The sequence below is a fragment of the Phyllobates terribilis genome, unplaced genomic scaffold (genome assembly GCF_046119375.1).
Source record: "Phyllobates terribilis strain yellow unplaced genomic scaffold, ASM4611937v1 Scaffold_2__4_contigs__length_985480577, whole genome shotgun sequence".
Lineage (NCBI taxonomy): Eukaryota > Metazoa > Chordata > Amphibia > Anura > Dendrobatidae > Phyllobates > Phyllobates terribilis.
The window spans coordinates 265610697-265628748 of NW_027362762.1; the positions used below are offsets into that span (position 1 = coordinate 265610697).

The 18052-nt window shown below is 40.7% G+C and overlaps 1 protein-coding gene across 14 annotated transcripts in view; it reads right to left on the reverse strand.

The window, feature by feature from the left end:
* Window positions 1–18052, reverse strand: part of MYCBP2 (MYC binding protein 2) — a 275096-nt gene that overhangs the window by 111381 nt on the left and 145663 nt on the right. For all 14 annotated transcript variants that reach the window (XM_073664071.1, XM_073664076.1, XM_073664064.1 and 11 more), the window contains 9 exons: window positions 15619–15772; window positions 13169–13341; window positions 12941–13066; window positions 12720–12847; window positions 12548–12639; window positions 6042–6176; window positions 3578–3661; window positions 2174–2270; window positions 1897–2089 (listed from right to left, as the gene is read on the reverse strand). In XM_073664071.1, the coding sequence (XP_073520172.1) occupies window positions 1897–2089; window positions 2174–2270; window positions 3578–3661; window positions 6042–6176; window positions 12548–12639; window positions 12720–12847; window positions 12941–13066; window positions 13169–13341; window positions 15619–15772 (1182 nt within the window). The remainder of the gene's footprint in view (window positions 1–1896; window positions 2090–2173; window positions 2271–3577; window positions 3662–6041; window positions 6177–12547; window positions 12640–12719; window positions 12848–12940; window positions 13067–13168; window positions 13342–15618; window positions 15773–18052) is intronic.

The following is an 18052-nucleotide window of genomic DNA, read 5'->3' on the forward strand; positions in this document are numbered from 1 at the left end:
CGAAAGAAAAAGGAGGCGCCAGACCAAGACGAGACACAGCCCTTGGAACAGACCGACCCCCAGATGAGTATAGTAAACCATGTTTTTCTGGTCTTGCAGGTCGGATCAGGGGCTTATATACAGCATATTAGAATGCTGTATATCAAGCCTGAAAGATGGCTACCTCATCTCATATCGGACAAACCTTGTGACAGGTTCACTTTAATATTTGGTACAGAAACCTTTGTTTGCTATTACATAGGTCAGACATTTCCTATAGTTCTCGACCAAGTTTGCACACACTGCATCAGGGATTCTGGCCAACTCCTCCATGCAGATCTTCTCCAGATCTTTCACGTTTCGGGGCTGTTGCTGTGTAACATGGAGTTTCAGCTCCCTTCAAAGATATCCTATTGGGTTCAAGTCTGGACACCAGCTAGGCCACTCCAGGACCTTGAAATGCTTCTTAAGTAGCCTCTTCTTAGTTGTCCTGGCTGTTTGGGTCATTGTCATGCTGGAAGACCCAGTTTCAATGCTCTTACTGTTGGCCAAAATCTCGCGATACATGACCCCATCCATCCTCCAATACAGTGCAGTCGTCCTGTCACCTGTGCAGAAAAGCAACCACAAAGTATGGAGGTTTCCCCCACCATGCTTCACGGCTGGGACTCATCCTTCTTGCTCCTCCAAACACGGCGAGTGGAGTTAATACCAAAAAGTTCTATTTTGGTCTCACTTGACCACATGACCTTCTCCCATGCCTCCTCTGGATCATCCAGATGGTCACTGGCGAACTTCAAACGGGCCTGGACATGTGCTGGGGTGAGCAGGGGGACCTTGCGTGCCCTGCAGGATTTTAATCCATGACGGTGTAGTGTGTTACTAATGGTAATGTTTGAGACTGTGGTCCCAGCTCTCTTCAGGTCATTGACCAGATCATCATCATTCTGGGCTGATTCCTGACACACACACACAGTATATGTCTCTGCCAGACAACACAGCTCATCTCTCATGGGAGCAAAGGATTGGACAGGTTTTAGCACCCACAAATTTGAAAGGGAGAGTCTCATCCAAGACTCGGAAGAAAGTAGTGCATACTTCGATTTTTCTTCCACGTACAGTCAGAACGAGAGTGAAATCGTTTATGTGAACAGCCCTATTCAATAACATGGGTCAGTGTGCTAACCATGTGCTGTCCGATACTTAAATCGGACAGCACACATCCGACTCATACGCTTGTGTGCATGAACTCAGAGCCTGCTCATGCCACTCTGAAGTTGGCTGGATAACTCACTGGATCCACTCAGCCTTAGTGCCCTTGCACTTCCCCCATGTTAGAGGTAATGTTGCCCCTGCTAGCAGCTTGGGAGACCGCTCCGTTCGAACCAGCACCCCGACCATGACGCTGGTCCAAACTGTCAGTCTTCAAGAGTGCACCGCCTCCCGGCAAAGCAGCAAGGAGGTGTGTGGTGCATTCCTGAAGATACATCATGGGAACACCACTTTAACACAGTACAAAGTAATTCTGTACATAATTTGACTATGCAATATAAAAGAAATATCGGAAAGTTTTAGATGAGGTTGATTGTAATTAACAGCTTGACCTAATAACCTCAAACAGTTTTTGACCACACAGCCATTAGGTTAAACAGGTTTTCTTTTTCTTTTTTTACTAAATTAAAGTGGCATACAGCAAATTCACGGTATTTCTATGCTGGCACAGAACCAGTAGGGGGCAGCTGAAAAAGGAAAATCTTAGAAGAACCTGCAATGTTTGAGGAGCGAATTATCACTAGGTGGAGGATATTGTCAATTCAGAGGTTTTGAAAAGAAAATGCAATTTGTTAATACGTGTAAATGAATAAAAAGAAGCTTGTTCATAATATTAATATTTCATGTTCTAGACTTTACGGATACCTGATATGGGGTATATCTCACACGTGTAGACTCTCAGCAGTCGAAGGCAACAAGTCCCAACAAATCGCAATCTCTCCAAATCCAGTAGCGTGGCTGTGTACTGAAAGCCTTTCAACCCTCTCAGCTCTTCTACTCCAAGAACCAAAGTGGTCCAACTCCAGTGCAGTATGCTCAGCAGGGATTCAAAACACTCCTGGGCAAAGCAAGGAACAGCACGATTCAGCAGTCAGAGAACATGTACGATAGGAGCAAAAGTAGAAGACAACAACCTACATACCACGGAGACAGATCGAGCAAATGATCTCTTCAGTATATGCACTGGCTCACTGACTTGCTGTTTTCCTTTAGCAGCACTCCCATCACTTGTGGGCAACCTGGAAGATGATTGGCACACAAGAGATGCTGAATCCATAAAAATAAAACAATCAATCATTGTATATATACTTATTGGGGCAGATCATACAGGACAGGATTAAATGACAGATTCACTTGTGCACTTGCCCAGAGAGCTTCAATCCCTCAGTCATACACTTTACAATTGCAGTTTAATTGAGGTAAAGGAATAGGTACGAGTAATCCTGCACATTTACACGGGCTGGGCAGGATTCTAAGGTTACCGGAAGGGAATTTGGTAAAAAACAAACAAACAAAAACAAACAATTAAGTGCCCCTTCACACCTCCTTGTTTTCTCCATCTCCACCCTCGCCTATTCTTGATTGACAGCTCTGACTTTACTGAGCCAGAGAAGGGTGGAGAGAGATGGAAAACAAGTGGAAAGTGGAACTTAAATGTTTGGCCACACCAAGGGTGCACTGAGTGTCTGTGCTTGGTTTGAAGCCATCCTGTTGGCCCACGACTTTGTTCCAAGTTTTTCATTTTGGCACTCTGTGTATTTGAGTTTGACATCCTGCTTTACAGGATTACAGCTCTTGGAACAAAGCATTACATTTTTTCAGAAAATATCTTCTCCTATGTGAAAAAATACATAGCCTGCAGTTTGTATATAAACCACTTCCACTTCTATAAAATTAAAAAATGATAAAATGAAGAATTTGAGAGGACAATGTTTAAAGGGAACCTGTCACATCCAGAAACACTGTTTAACTGCAGATATAATGGTAATCTGGAAATAAAGAGCATATGAATCATGCCTGGCTGCCTTGCTGGAGCAGCGGCTACAAGGAGAAGATGGTGTTTTATTCTCCCTGCAGTCGCTCGCTTGCATGATATAAAAACACAGGAAGCTGAACAGATAAATATTTAGTATTTTGGGAAAATATTCACTAGAACTTGTGTTTATTTAGATCGCTCTCATTCCATGTTTTTCAGTTAAGTGGACAGTCCTAATCAGGGACTCACAGCTATCTTGGTACGAACACTGATACAAGGGAGACTGTCACTTACCAATTCGTACCGCCCACTTCACTGGAAAGTATAGAATAACCAGTTTTAAATAAAATACAAGTTTTCCTTAACTTTTTCACACACACTATATATCAATCGTCTCTGCTCCTCTTGTTTTACATCATGCTGCCTGTAGGCTGGACATAATTTTCAATGTGACAGGTTCCCTTTAAGGCTTCATGTACAAAGCAGGCTTTATTTCCTACATCGTACAGGAGGTGGCAGGAGGAAACTTAGATTGAGCTGCAATGTATACAGAGGAGTAGTGATTCTTACCTATATAGCAACTGGGGTATTTGTCCTGCATTCACATCTGTGCCATTATTTGACTTCTTAGAACTTTTGAATTGGAAAACGACTCTGGAGAATCAAACAGGAACATGAGATCCCCAAGCCAAATCAATAAAGTAAAAATATATTATTACATCACCACTTATATTTAAAGCATGCATAACAGATAATCCTGAGCCAAACTAAGCTTAAAAGGGAAGCTATCAGAAAATGAACTACGGTTTAATATGAAGTTTCTCTTTCCTGTGTCCCCCAATGAAGCGAAAGAGAAATTACGTTTTTCTGTTAGATGCATGTTAAAAAAATATGAAAAAACAAAAATTGTCACATCACAATCTTTATTAAAAAATCCTTAATCTTGCAATTTTCACACTGCCCACTGGGACTCATAGATTTTAACTTCCTGCTTCAGGAAACAACACAAGTACATTGAACGCTAAGAACAGACTCAGATCCTATCTTTTGTACTGAAGCATCTAATGAGGGTGTGCCAAGGTCATTGTGTGCCAGAGATGACATCATCTACAGTGATTACTAGATCCCATGTAATCAGCTGTGTATATAAGTGTCATCAGTCACTGTAATCCTGCTTCTGATAAAGAAACTGCTGTAACGTCTTCCTGAAGGGAAAAATAGTAAGAGTCTAAAATCGCCTGAGTGGCTACTGTGAAAATTGTAAGATCTACTATATAATCGGCTTATCCCGTCTGTCCGTCCAGGAAATCCTGCGTCGCTGATTGGTCGGGCCGCGGCCAATCAGCGACGCGGGATTTCAGAACAAGTCGGGAGATAGCAGGGCTGACTCCGCCCATGTGGTCATGTGACTCACCAACTGCCCATGACCTACTGAACATGTTTTGTCAGTCACAGTGTGTGATGTACTTCTGTCACGTTTAATGAATACGTTCTGTCAGTCACAGTGCGACATAGTTCAGTCACGTTTACTAAACACAGTCAGAGTGTGACGTACTTCTATCACGTTTCATTCACCGTGGTACGCGGAACAGGAGACCACTGGCTGCAGCCGTAAATAGTCGTGATGTTATCGGAAGCAAGAGCCGGCTGCAGCCGGGGAATTACGTGCTGGCTGTGTGTGGTCAGCGATGTTGTCACAAGCAGTACTGACAACATGATGTAATTACAAAATTCATTAGAGGCCCCGGGGGGATACATTGGGGGGTTAATTTAAAGTAGTGCACAACCCATTTAAACACTGCTTCGCTGATTAGTCGCGCCCGGTCAGCCGCATACATATTCTAGAATACCCGATGCGTTAGAATCGGGCCACCATCTAGTTACTAATAATAGACTTTAAATGTCTAGGCAGTTCACATTTCACTCAGCAGTGACGTTCTAAAACGTCACTACAAGGTAGGCAAACACATGAGATCACACAGGAGCAGGCAGCTGGACTCCCCCATAGAGAAGGCAGAGATAGTTTAATACCACCTCCTGTCTTCCTGAACAAGAATTGAGAACATGGTATAGCAAGCACTAATAATTCTTCCTCCAGCGATCACATTATCATCGTGTGTTGAGAGGAAGCAAGAGCTTCCATACATCCCTAAAATGTTTATGGTTTTTATGACAGACGATAAGGGTCCTCATACAATGCCAGTATCCAAGAGGACAGTCATTCCTAAGCCTGGGGAAGTATGGTTCCAACTACAGTCTAATAGTGTTGTTAAACGCTGAAGATATTCACCAAATTCCTAATTAAACGGTTTACTTCCTCATCTCAAGCTGGTGATATCACTGGAGTAATAGTGATAGACCTCATGGATAAGGCTAATATTGTAAAAAATGTTTTGATGACCTAGACCTAGGCATTTAGGTTTTATACATTATAAAATTAAAGTTCCTTTTAGCCAAACCTAGAAAAGCCTCGACTTCTCTCCAATGGAATCAGTGAGATTCTCGTACCTACATCGCTATTCTTCCGATACAAAATTCTCATTAGCACACACTCCTCTATTCTTCATAGACAGGATGGATCTGCATTTTCCGCAATAATTTATGTGTATTTTGTTCCCTACTAGTCCCTAAAACTAAAAGCTTAAAATTAAATGTTTCCAAAGTTTTGTAATATTTATTAGGAAGTCTTTTAGACTATGACTAGGGAATACATGTTATGCAATGATATTTATATTTAATAAAAAGGCAAATGGCATATAATACTAGCAAGTTCAGACCCTGCAGCCACTGCACTGAGGTGGGCACTTCTTTATACTTTACAGCTGTAGAAGGAGCCAAAGCTGGAGTAGTCTGTAGTAGGTCTTTATTCACCAAGGAGTTTACCTACAAGTCCACAATCTGAGTCTCAAAGAGCTGATGCCATCTAAACTATTAAACACAAAAAGCTCCAATAGTTTATACTTTTTATAAGGAAAAGTGTTCTTACAGCCACAAAGATCATTTATGGGATATATAGGATGAAACTAAATATTACCCATCATCTGTTGTAATCGAAGCTTGTCCATGAGAGCCACAGTCACTGCTAGGACCAGACACACGTGCCCACGCCACATACCACCAGCCAGCTTGTAAAAGGACGGGCTCATCAAACATCATAGCATATTTCTCTCTAGGGTGGAAGACAAAATCAAGCGTCAAATAGACTGTAATTTGTTAATTAGCTCTGACATGAATTCTTAATTAGCTTACATTCTAAACTGATAAAATATAACCAGCTGCTCATAGGAGAGGGTAACTTCCAGCCTATGCAAATGGCTTCTAAGAAGATCCCAGGATGAGAAATCATTGCAGTGGAGTGCTTCTTACAGTGCCATGAAAAAGTATTCATACCCCATAAAGTTTTCCACATTTTTTTTCATGTTACACCCACAAACACAAATGTATTTTATTGGGATTTTATGTGATATACCAACACAAAGTAGCAAGTATTCGTGAAGTGTAATGAAAATGATACAAGGTTTTTCAATTATTTTAAAAATATAATTCTGAAAATTGTGACGTGCATTTGTACTTAGCTCCTTGCAGTCTGATACCTCTAAATAAAATCCTGAAGGCCCAATTGCCTCCAGAAGTCACATAGTTAGTAAATTAAGTTCACCTGTGTGTAGTTTATTCTCAGTATAACTTTAGCTGTTCTCAAACAAACCTCTGAGGCCTTCACAGAACATTAGTTATCAAACAGCATCATGAAAACAAAGGAACACACCAGACAGGTTAGGGATAAAGTTATGGGGAGGAGTAAAGCAAAGTTAGGTTAACCGCTTCCCGACCGCCCACTGTACATAAACGTCGGCGCTGCCTGGGCTGTGTGCAACACTGACGTTTATTAACGGTCGGTGGTCCCGCAGACCTCAGGACCCCCAGGGTCCTGCAAGTGCTGCAGGTGCGGTGCAGAGCGACAGCTCTGACAGGGGACATCATCGGGACCTGACTGGATCAGGTCCCAATGATGTTAACCCTTTGCTATCTTCTATATGCCGCGATCTATAGCGATCGCGGAATTTAGAAGATAGTTAGAGGAGAGGGGGTCGTCCACTTACCTCTCCGACGGCCCCCTGATGTCTGACAGGACCTGCCGTTGTCATGGCAGCCGGAGGTCACATGACCGCCTCCGGGTCTGCCATGTACGGTGTCCTGCTAGACTCAGCCTGCAGCTGAAGTCAAGCAGGAGACAGACAGTGTGAAACTGTCAAAGCTCTCATGCCTATTGCATTGCATGAGAACACTGATTAGAAAAATAAAAATGAATGTCCCATACAGGGACTAAGTTAAAATGTAAAAAAAAAGTCTAAAAAATGTTTTCAAACTGCTAAAAAAAAAATAAATAAAAAATAAAATAAATAAAATATTAAACCAATAAATCCGTATATTTATGCAAAAACAAAAAAAGTACACATATTTGGTATCGCCGCGTCCGAAACAACCCGATCTATAAAACTGTCACACTAATTAACTCCTTCTGTGCACACCGTAATAAAAATAAATAAAAAACAAAGCAAAAAACGATGCTTTTTCATCATATTGCCAAACAAAAAGTGGAAAAAAATGCGATCAAAAAGCAAAATAGAAATAAAAATGGTACCGCTGAAAACATCATCTTGTTCCGCAAAAAAAAAGCCGCCATACAGCTCCATCAGCCGAAAAATAAAAACGTTATAGCTCTCAGAATAAAGCGATGCAAAAAAAATATTTTTTCTTTATTGGGTAAAAGCGCCAAAACATAAAAAAAATATACGGTAAGTGTAGTATCACTGTAAATGTACTGACCCGAAGAATGCTGCTGCCTTATCACTTTTACCACACGCAGAACGGCGTAAAAAAAAAACCCTCAAAAAACAATTCCTCAATTGTTGGTTTTTGTTAATTTTACCTCCCAAAAAACGGAATAGAAAGCGATCAAAAAATGTCACGTACCCAAAAATGGTACCAATAAAAATGTCAACTCGTCCCGCAAAAAACAAGCAGTCACATGACTGTCGGCCGAAATATGGAAAAATTATAGCTCTCAAAATATGGCGATGTAAAAACTAGATTTTGCAAAAAAAAGCGTCTTTTAGTGTATGATAGCTGTCAGTCATAAAAACAAGATATAAATCTGGTATCTCTGTAATTGCACCGACCCGAAAAATAAAGTAATCTCATCACTTATACCGCACGAGGAGTGGCGTAAAAAATAAATAAAACCAATTCTTCACCTGCTACTGATTTGTTTATTATGTCTCCCAAAGATCGCAGTAAGGCTCGGCGCACATTTATCCTGCTCTCTGCGCTGAGCACTTACACCAGAGTTTCCGTGTAAATCTCTGAAATACGTGATTCAGACGGAACCCATGACGGAAGATTCCCTGTAATGAGGCAGATATAGGCCACTGTGGATGCCGTCTGGCCTGTGATCCCACGGTGTCCGTTTTTTTTAGGCGTGCATAAAAGTGCGGTTGGCCACAGTTTTGTGCACTTCTGAAAAAAAGGACACCGCTAAACAGAGGCCAGACGGAGTCCAGAGTAACTCTGCTGCCTCATTACAGTGAATGGATCCCGCAGGGGTTTCATCTGAATTACATCACTTGGAAATTTAGATGGAAACCCCGATGTAAGTGCTCAGCATAGAGCACTGGATAAATATGTAAAATGTTCCCAATAAAAGCTTCAACTCAGTCCTCAAAAAAAGCTAGTCCCCACTCAGGTCCGTCATCTGTTAAAAATATAAGGGACTTCCAAGTTACTGGTAGCAGAAAGGCTCTGGAAAATCGACATGACCCTTGCCCCCCAAAAGAAATTCAGAAAATTTTGTGCTCCCAAATCTAAATGCCTAATCTACAATAATTTGTTCTCCAATTGTCAAATAGCGCTCCTTACCCCCCAGATCTCGCCGTATTGCTGAGCGGTACGATACAGCCACATATGGGGTATTGCCACTTTTAGAAGAAATTGTGTGACACATTTCAGCACCATTTTTACCCATTGCCCTGTGTGAAAATGTAAAATCTCAGGGTAAAACATTTTTTTGTGGTAAAAATATAATTATGTTTTCTTCACTGCCCAATGATATAAATTAAAAAATACTCGCTACTTCCCTAGATGAATTCCTTGAGAGGTGTAGTTTACAAAATGGGGTCACTTGTGGGGGTTTCTGCTATTTCGGCATGTCAGGGGCTCTTCAAATGTGACATGGTGTCTGCAACCTATTCCAGCCAACATAGCGCTCCTTTCTCTTCCGAACCCTGCCGTACACCAAAGCAGTGGTTTTCCCCCACATATGGGGTATCGGCGTACTCAGGAGAAATTGCACAACAAATTTCATGGTGCAATTTCTCCTGTTATCCTTATGATAATGCAAAATTAGGGGATGAAAAACATTTTTTGTGGGAAAAATGTGAAAATTTTATTTTCACGGCTCAATATTATAAACTTCTGTGAAGCACCTGGGGGTGCAAGGTGCTCACCACACATCTAGATAAGTTCCCTAAGGGGTCTAGTTTCCAAAATGGTGTCACTTGTGGGGGGTTTCCACTGTTTAGGCACATCAGGAGCTCTCCAAACGCAACATGGCGTCCGCTAATTATTCAAACAAATTTTACATTCAAAAAGTCTAATGGCGCTCCTTCCCTTCCAAACCCTGCAGTGCGTCCAAACAGTGGTTTTCCCCTCACATATGGAGTATCAGCGCGCTCATGAGAAATTGCACTACAAATTGTGTAGTCCATTTTTTTCCTGTTACCCTTGTGAAAATAAAAAAATTGGGTCTAAAGTAACATTTTTGTGAAAAAAAAGTTAAATGTTCATTGTTTTCTTCCACATTCCAAAAATTCCTGTGAAAATCCTGAAGGGTTAATAAACATCTTGAATGTGGTTTTGAGCACCTTGAGGGGTGCAGTTTTTAGAATGGTGTCACTTTTGGGTATTTTCTGTCATAAAGGCCCCTCAAAGTCACTTCAAATAAGATGTGGTCCCTAAAAAAATGTCTTTGTAAATTTTGTTAGAAAAATGAGAAATCGCTGGTCAACTTTTAACCCTTATAGCTTCCTAACAAAAAAAAATTTTGGTTCCAAAATTGTGCTGATGTCAAGTAGACATGTGGGAAATGTTATTTATTAACTATTTTGTGTGACATATCTCTCTGATTTAAGGGCATGAAAATTCAAAGTTTGAAAATTGCAAAATTTTCGCCAAATTTCCGGGGTTTTTTTCACAAAAAAAAGCAAGTGATATAGAAGAAATTTTACCACTATCATGAAGTACAATATGTCACGAAAAAACAATCTCAGAATCAGGGGAATCCGTTGAAGCGTTCCAGAGTAATTACTTCATAAAGGGACAGTGGTCAGAATTGAAAAAATTGGCCTGGTCATGAAGGCAAAAACAGGCCAACAGGGAGGGTTTCAGCTTTCAAAAGAGTAATTTATAAAACCAATGGATGAATTTAAAGTCAGGTTATAAGCTTTTATTTACATAACATGGATAAGCGACATAACTTCTGTCAGGGAGTGTAGGGAACACGGCTAGAATGTGGAAGTAGGTGCTCAGTTCAGATGAGATTTATGTAGAACTTTTTTTGGGCTAAAGGCAAAATGCTATGTGTGGCAGAAAACTAACACTGCACATCACCCAGAAAACACCATCCCCTCCATCAAACATGGCGGTGGCAGCATCATGCTGTGGGGATGCTTTTCTTCAGCAGAGACAGGGAAGATGAGTTGATGAGAAGATGGGTAAAACTAAATACAGGGTAATCCTGGAGGAAAACCTGCTAGAGGCTGCAAAAGACTTGAGGCTGCAAAAGTGTAGGTTGACCTTCCGGCAGGACAATGACCCTAAACATACTGCCAGAGCTCCAATGGAATGGTTTAGATCAACGCATATTCATGTGTTTGAATGGACTTTTCACAGATTCTCAATGTGATTGGGGTCTGGACTTTGACAAGACTTGAAAATTGTTGAGCATCTATGAACTTCATACAATCTAATGAGCTAAAGCTATTTTGCAAAGAAAAACGGATAAAAATTTCAGCCTCTCGATGTGCAAAGCTGGTAGAGACATACCCCTAAACACTTGCAGCAGTATTTGCACTGAAAGGTGGTCTTACAATGTATTGACTCAGGAGCACTGAATACAAATGCATGTCACAATTTTCAGATTTATATTTTTAAAATATTTCCTTTAAATTTCATAAATAATTACTACTTTGTGTTGGTATATTACAGAAAATCCAAATAAGATATATTTATCTGTTAATATGAAAAAATGTGGAAAAAGGTATGAATACTTTTTCAAGGAGTTATATATATTCACTATAAGCAAGAGTCCTATATTCCTAGTGCATGCTATCACTTTATGATTGGCTGGGGTCTGACTCCTGATCAGTACCTATGTGAAACTGCCGCTTTACCAGGGATGTGGAGTCGGTAAGTCAAACCTCTAACTCGGGCTCCTCAATTTCCATGACACAGACTCCACGACTCCGACTCCCTCATACATGGCTGATGTTTAAGTGATAAATTTACTGTAGCACAGATTCATCTCGGCTAAACGTCTAGACCCTTAGATCAGGAATAGGACAGACATTTATAGGACATTTCATAACTTTCCCAAATTCTTATGAAAAAATATTCTCCACAAACTGCATTGAACTACTGTACCCAAATTATTATATATATTTGAGGAGTCGGTTTATTTTATACCGACAGATTCGGCCTCCACCAAAATGGACACTGACTCCGAGACGCCACAGCCCTGCGCTTTACACTACATCCACTTCACTGTTTTACTCCTACACAGCGACCAAAGCCTTCCACTGTGCAGGGAACTGCAGCGAAGTTCTTCTACTCTCAGGATTTGTGGGGGTCCCAAGGGCACATCATAAAATACCACAAGATGAAAAAAATACTTCAACACCAACTCCCTATACTTTGTAATTTTTAAAATGAGGGGTTAAAAAATATAATTCTAAAAAAAAAAATCTCTAAAAAAAAATGTCTTTTTATATGACTGGATCAATATATATAGTCTCATCAGATTAAAAGGAAAAGTGTGTGAAAACACATTTTCTCTAAGTTTTCAGCTACTATGATATTTGCTTCCACTGCCGTGTTTTGTAGGATTAATATATCTGATATAGATGTCTGATACATAGTAATAACTCAAGAATGCAGTGCTACTTGTGCTGTCAAAATGCATCATATGATGGGATTTATTATAGCATCTGAGCTCTAATTAACAGAAACCCTGACACTAGGGTCAAGAGAACCTTAAACTACAATGCTGGTATTCAAGCATATATAGTTATCGGCAATCTGTCCAGACAAGTCAGGGGATAATATCACAGGATATAGAAGCCAGTGCTTGCAGACAGGAGTTTCTACAATTACAATGCTCCATGAGAAGTTAGAAGAGTGTTCTATATGATTTGGGCCAGGTTAAAAAAAAGGCAGTGGAAAGGATTACCACTGACTATTCTAACTCTAGATGTCTGATGCACTCACCTGGCGGCACAGTCATATGCAAGAACATCAGTCTCCGCTAGAAGATCCCCATCCGTTTCATGGTCACCTCCATCAGACCCCAACTCAAATAACTAAAAAACAGGGGAAAAAAGTTTAATATGTTTTCTCAAAAGTTAAATAAAATATCGGAATTGGCCAAATTATAGCATACCTTTATTTTTGCAGTGTATTCACCTCTCCCACCAAAAAGACCCAGCCCACCAAGGAGGATGTCCGTGTCGGCACAGAAACGAATGGCTTCAACTGAATGTGCCGAGTACCCCCAGCCACCACCATGACCTTTATAATAAAAAACACACAAGCAAGGTGAATTCAGAGATGACTGCCAAATATTAACACTTTTCTTGCCATTTATAAAAAAAAGATTCATACTTTCAAATCTGTTCACAACACTGTAATCTTCCTTTGAATACACTTTCATTACAGACTGAGTTTCTTCTTCGGTGCTCGAGACACCCATCTTCAAGTCTTGCATTGCAGCCAGTGTGTCAAGGCATCCTGGAGAAGAAATAAAGAAAGTGTGAAGAACACATGAAAACAAAACAAAAGCAAGATATGAAAGCCATTTACATAGCTGGGACTGCACTTCCAAAAACATACCCAATATATGCAAGGCAGCATGCGATCGTGTGGTCACTGCCTTTAGTCCAGTAGGCAAGGCCAGCTCTGGGCTTAGTATGCTACACCGTAACTGCATGTCAGGGGCTGACGGGAGTCTGGAGTCCGCGATGACCGCATTGTAACACCACAACTCTCTTGTGTTGGTTTGAAACCTGTAACAAAATGTTGCAAGAAAATAAAGAAATATTAAACCTGCTTAAAGGCATAACTGCAAGTGAACTAACAGGTTTATGTCGAAATGATTAATGCAACGCTCTTCAATAGTCTGTTCTTCGAGATGCTGTTCAGATATCAATTAAAAGCATATTCTCAGAATCGAAATGTTATAATTTACTAATCGCTGGGGACTATTTCAGTCAGTTCGTGGACTCAGCATTGCTGAGTGTCCCATCAGGAGGACCCCATCAAATAAGTTTTCCTCTAATAAAGGGGTATTCCCAGAATATACAAGTTAAAAGGGAACCGGTCATGTCATTTGGAGCATGTAAACTGTCCCCAGTGCATTGTTAGTAATACAATGTGCACCACTAACACACTTTTTTCATTAAAATAGGTGCTATAATCCTTTGCAAAAAGCACTTTATATAGTATATGGTACCTGCTCATTTAGTCATACGGGTGTGCTTCACTGCATTCAGTCAGGCTTATCGCCGCCCACTCAATTTGAATTACGTCCCCGGATTTGCGCCGACGTGACTTGAATATACACGTTGAAATCCCGCCCTTGCGAATTGGGGAGCCGCGCTCACGCACAGGGTGTACTGGGGAGCCGCGCTCGCGCACCGTGTACTGGGGAGCCGCGCTCGCGCACTGTCAATCGGGGTCATGTGCGCAGTGAAGCTGACTTCACAGACTGACACGCAGCGGTTCCGGAATACACACTGCGCAAGTGCGGGATGTCAACGTGTATATTCAAGAGACGTCAGCACAAACCGGGGACTTAATTCAAATTGAGTGGGCAGCGACAAGCCTGACTGAATGCAATGAAACGCACCCCTATGACTAAATGAGCAGGTACCATATAACTATATTAAGTGCTTTTTGCAAAGGATTATAGCACCAATTTTAATGAATAAAGCGTGTTTGTGGTGCACACTGCATTACTAACAATGCACTGGGGACAGTTTACATGCTAGAAATGACATGACAGGTTCCTTTTAAGGCCTAAATGAAAATAAGTGATGAGATAACTGCTACTACTATTTTTATACTTCACAATAATTAACACAAGAGAATAAGGCATTTTCATAAACCTTCTACATTACATGACAGAGAAATCTATTCCAGGATTTTACAAAAAAAAAAAAAAAATTACCTAAATGAGGGAATTTTAGAAAATAAAATTTCAGTCCCTTTTAATCCCCCTCACGGCAGCAGTTCCTGCCAGTCCTTCACTGCTGAGGCCAGGTAAAGGATAGATGGAAAGTTATCCGTGTAGGACCGGCAGAAACTCAAAGGGGGATGATTCTGCTGGTAAGTTCTCCATTTTATAACTTTACAAAATGTTTCAGTAGCATAAGTCCAGGAAAACCCCTTTAATGTGGACACACATCTCATTTTAATTTAAAAATACTAATCTAGTTGTCAGACAGAAGATCAAGTCCATAGAGATGCCGCTTGCCGTAATAACCTGTCAAAATCTGAACAAACCTGTATTCTACCTTCAAACCTCCCATAACCAGAATGGGAGACTTGTAGTGACACACCTATTAATTTAACTGAATAAAAAGAGCTCAAAATAATTTAAAGGGGTTGTCCACTACCTTGATAACCCTATTCAATCAGCAAGTTTAACCCCCAATAAAATAAAACCCATGCTCACCTCTGGTTCCAGCATCCTCCTGGGGGTTGTGTCACATTGTTATCTCACATTGTTATCTCACACAATCCCTGAGCCCAAACGGCGTTGGCGTCACTCTCCCCACCTTCAGACAAATCAGACATCAAGAGGAAGTGTGCAGCCAGTAGCAGCTCTGACGATTTCTTGATGTCTGGTTTGTCCAAAGGCGGGGAGAGTGAAGCCAGGGCTGGTATGGCACCGGAAGAGAGTAAGTGTTATTTTACCGGGGGCAAGCAGGCTGATTGACAAGGGGTTGTACGAGTAGTGGAAAAGGTTTATGGAGGGAGCAGTGTAGCTTAGAATAAACAAATATTTCAGACTTTTGAGACTGAATTTACATTTTCCTGACAACGCCAAACTTAAGTCTTTTTCTACTCTTTGAATTCGCGGTGATAATCTATGACAGCCACCAACACTGCTCCAATACTTTTGGGCATAGCCTTGAGGTGGCAACATTTCTGGTCATCAGCACCTGAGTACACTACAAAAAGGATGTAGGTTATGTATGTTAGATGAGCTGCACAGAAAACTCTGGGTCTGCAGCAGTTTAGTACATGAATGAAACTTAATTGCTCATAGTTAAACAAACCTCCAAATCACATCATGGACAGGGTCCAAGCACACTCCAAAACCTTGAAGATCTTCTTGTTCAGAATCATTAAATGTAGCACAACTTCCATCAACTTTATTAATTAGAAGGCATTTGAATGGCGGCGGTTCAGTCATAGATGCTGGCACGAGACCTGCAGCATAAGAGAGGATAGAAATCATAAAGTATATTATCTATACCGTATTAGGACTCAACTACAAGAGAAGCAACAATACTGTTAATTACATTTAGCTTGGTGCAATATAAATGGGTGGGTTGTTAGGAGGCACACATATACTGCAAAGTCATATGGACACCAAATGCAATCTATTTCTCTTGGTCAGGTGAAAAGCCATGTAATATATTTTGAAGGCTGCTAGTATTTTAAGAAAACATGTACATATAGCCAGAAGTCTCCTAAAATACATCCAACTTTTAAAGGGATATTCTCAAGTTATTAAATTGCTTTAGTTCGACAAGAAACTTGCAATTGACTTGCTTTTTATCTGGATTCATGCTCCTGCAAAGAAAGCTTTTATTGGCATACCAGTCACCTCTCTCCAGCGGTTATCTGCATCTCTCCCTCAGCTCCCAACCAAACTACTTTTAACAATCCAGTAGACTTACAATCAACAGCACCCACCATCAGGGCTCTCACTTTCCTCAGCTGCCTGCTTGTTCAAATAGACTGTTTACACTATCACTGTATTTACATATAGAGATGACTCCGAAGTAACCACTGACCGCTGAATGTGTTACAGCAGAATTTGTGCTGAGCTTTATTGTTCTACTAATACTGCAGGTCTACTATTCACCAGAACTGTCACTCAAGCAGTACCGCCTGCCCATCCAGAAAACAGGAAGTGAGACTACGGAGACTGCGGACTTGTGAGCTGCTCAAAGAGTGCTAGAAAACAACCCTTTACACTAGCATTATTAGCTAGATTTAAAGTTCATTAAGAACAGCATCAATTCATATAAAACACACAAAGTGCGGTCATCTTTCAAGAAACTCTTGGTCAGTGTCCAAAAGGAAAAAAAAAGGAGAACAACACAGAAAAACAAATACTGTTGCTCACTTGCCCTGCTAGGGTTCAAGTGCTGTGACTGCTGCTGCCCTGGACGATGTACACAGCAAGAACCACTAAGCTCAGTTATTGGTTGCAGGGCTATCGATGTTACAGCATTACTGCAGTCAAACAATAGAGACTGTGGCAGTGGCAAAGACATTGCACTTGAACCTGGGAAGGGCAAGTTAAGCAAAGGGGTTTTTTTTGTTTCTTTTAGGTTGTTTTAGGTTTTTTACAAGTAACTTTGGATATGGTCAAAATTTTCTTGAAAAGGTGACAATTCATTTAATTTTTTTTTTTTTTTTTTTTTTTTAATACAGGTGCCTAACATTTTATTAAACCAACCTACACTTTTGCACTTTGTACAGCTGCGTATTTAATAATGAAATAAAAACAAAGTTCCAGATGCCTTCAGAAAGTTTACATACCCCGGCAGAATTTTTCCTTTCTTGGTTTTGTTTCAGAGAATATGAATGATAACAAAAAAACTTTTTTCTCCACTCATGGTTATTGGTTGGGTGAAGCCATTTATTGTCAAACTACGTTTTTTCTCTTTTTAAATTTTAATGACAACCAAAAACATCCAAATGACCATGATTAAAAGTTCACATACCCCAGTTCTTAATACCATGTATTGCCCCCTCTAACATCAATGACAGCTTGAAGTCTTTTGTGGTAGCTGTGAATGAGGTTAATTTCTCAGATGGTAAAGCTGCCCATTCTTCTTGGCAAAAAGCCTCCAGTTCCTGTAAATTCCTGGGTGTCTAGCATGAACTGCGCACTTGAGATCTCCCCGGAGCGGCTCAATGATATTGAGGTCAGGAGACTGAGATGGCCACTCCAGAACCTTCACTTTGTTCTACTGTAGCCAATGACAGGTCGACTTGGCCTTGTGTTTTGGCTCGTTGTCATGTTGGAACGTCCAAGTACGTCCCATGCGCAGCTTCCGGGCTGTTAAGTGCAAATTTGCCTTCAGTATTTGCTGATAACGTGCTGCATTCATTTTTCTTTAAACTTTTACCAAGTTTCCTGTGCCTTTGTAGCTCACACATCCCTGAAAAATGAGCGATCCACCTCCATGCTTTACTGTAGGAATGGTGTTCCTTTCATCATAGGCCTTGTTGACCTCTCTCCAAATGTAACGTTTATGGTTGTGTCCAAAAAGTTAAATTTTGGTCTCCTCACTCCAAATTACCTTGTACCAGAAGTTTTGAGGCTGGTCTCTGTGCTGTTTGGCATATTGTAGGCAAGATACTTTGTGGCATTTGCGCAGTAATGGCTTTCTTCTGGACACTCGACCATACAGCCCATTTTTCTTCAAGTGCCTCCTTAGTGTGCATCTTGAAACAGCCACAGGGTATGTG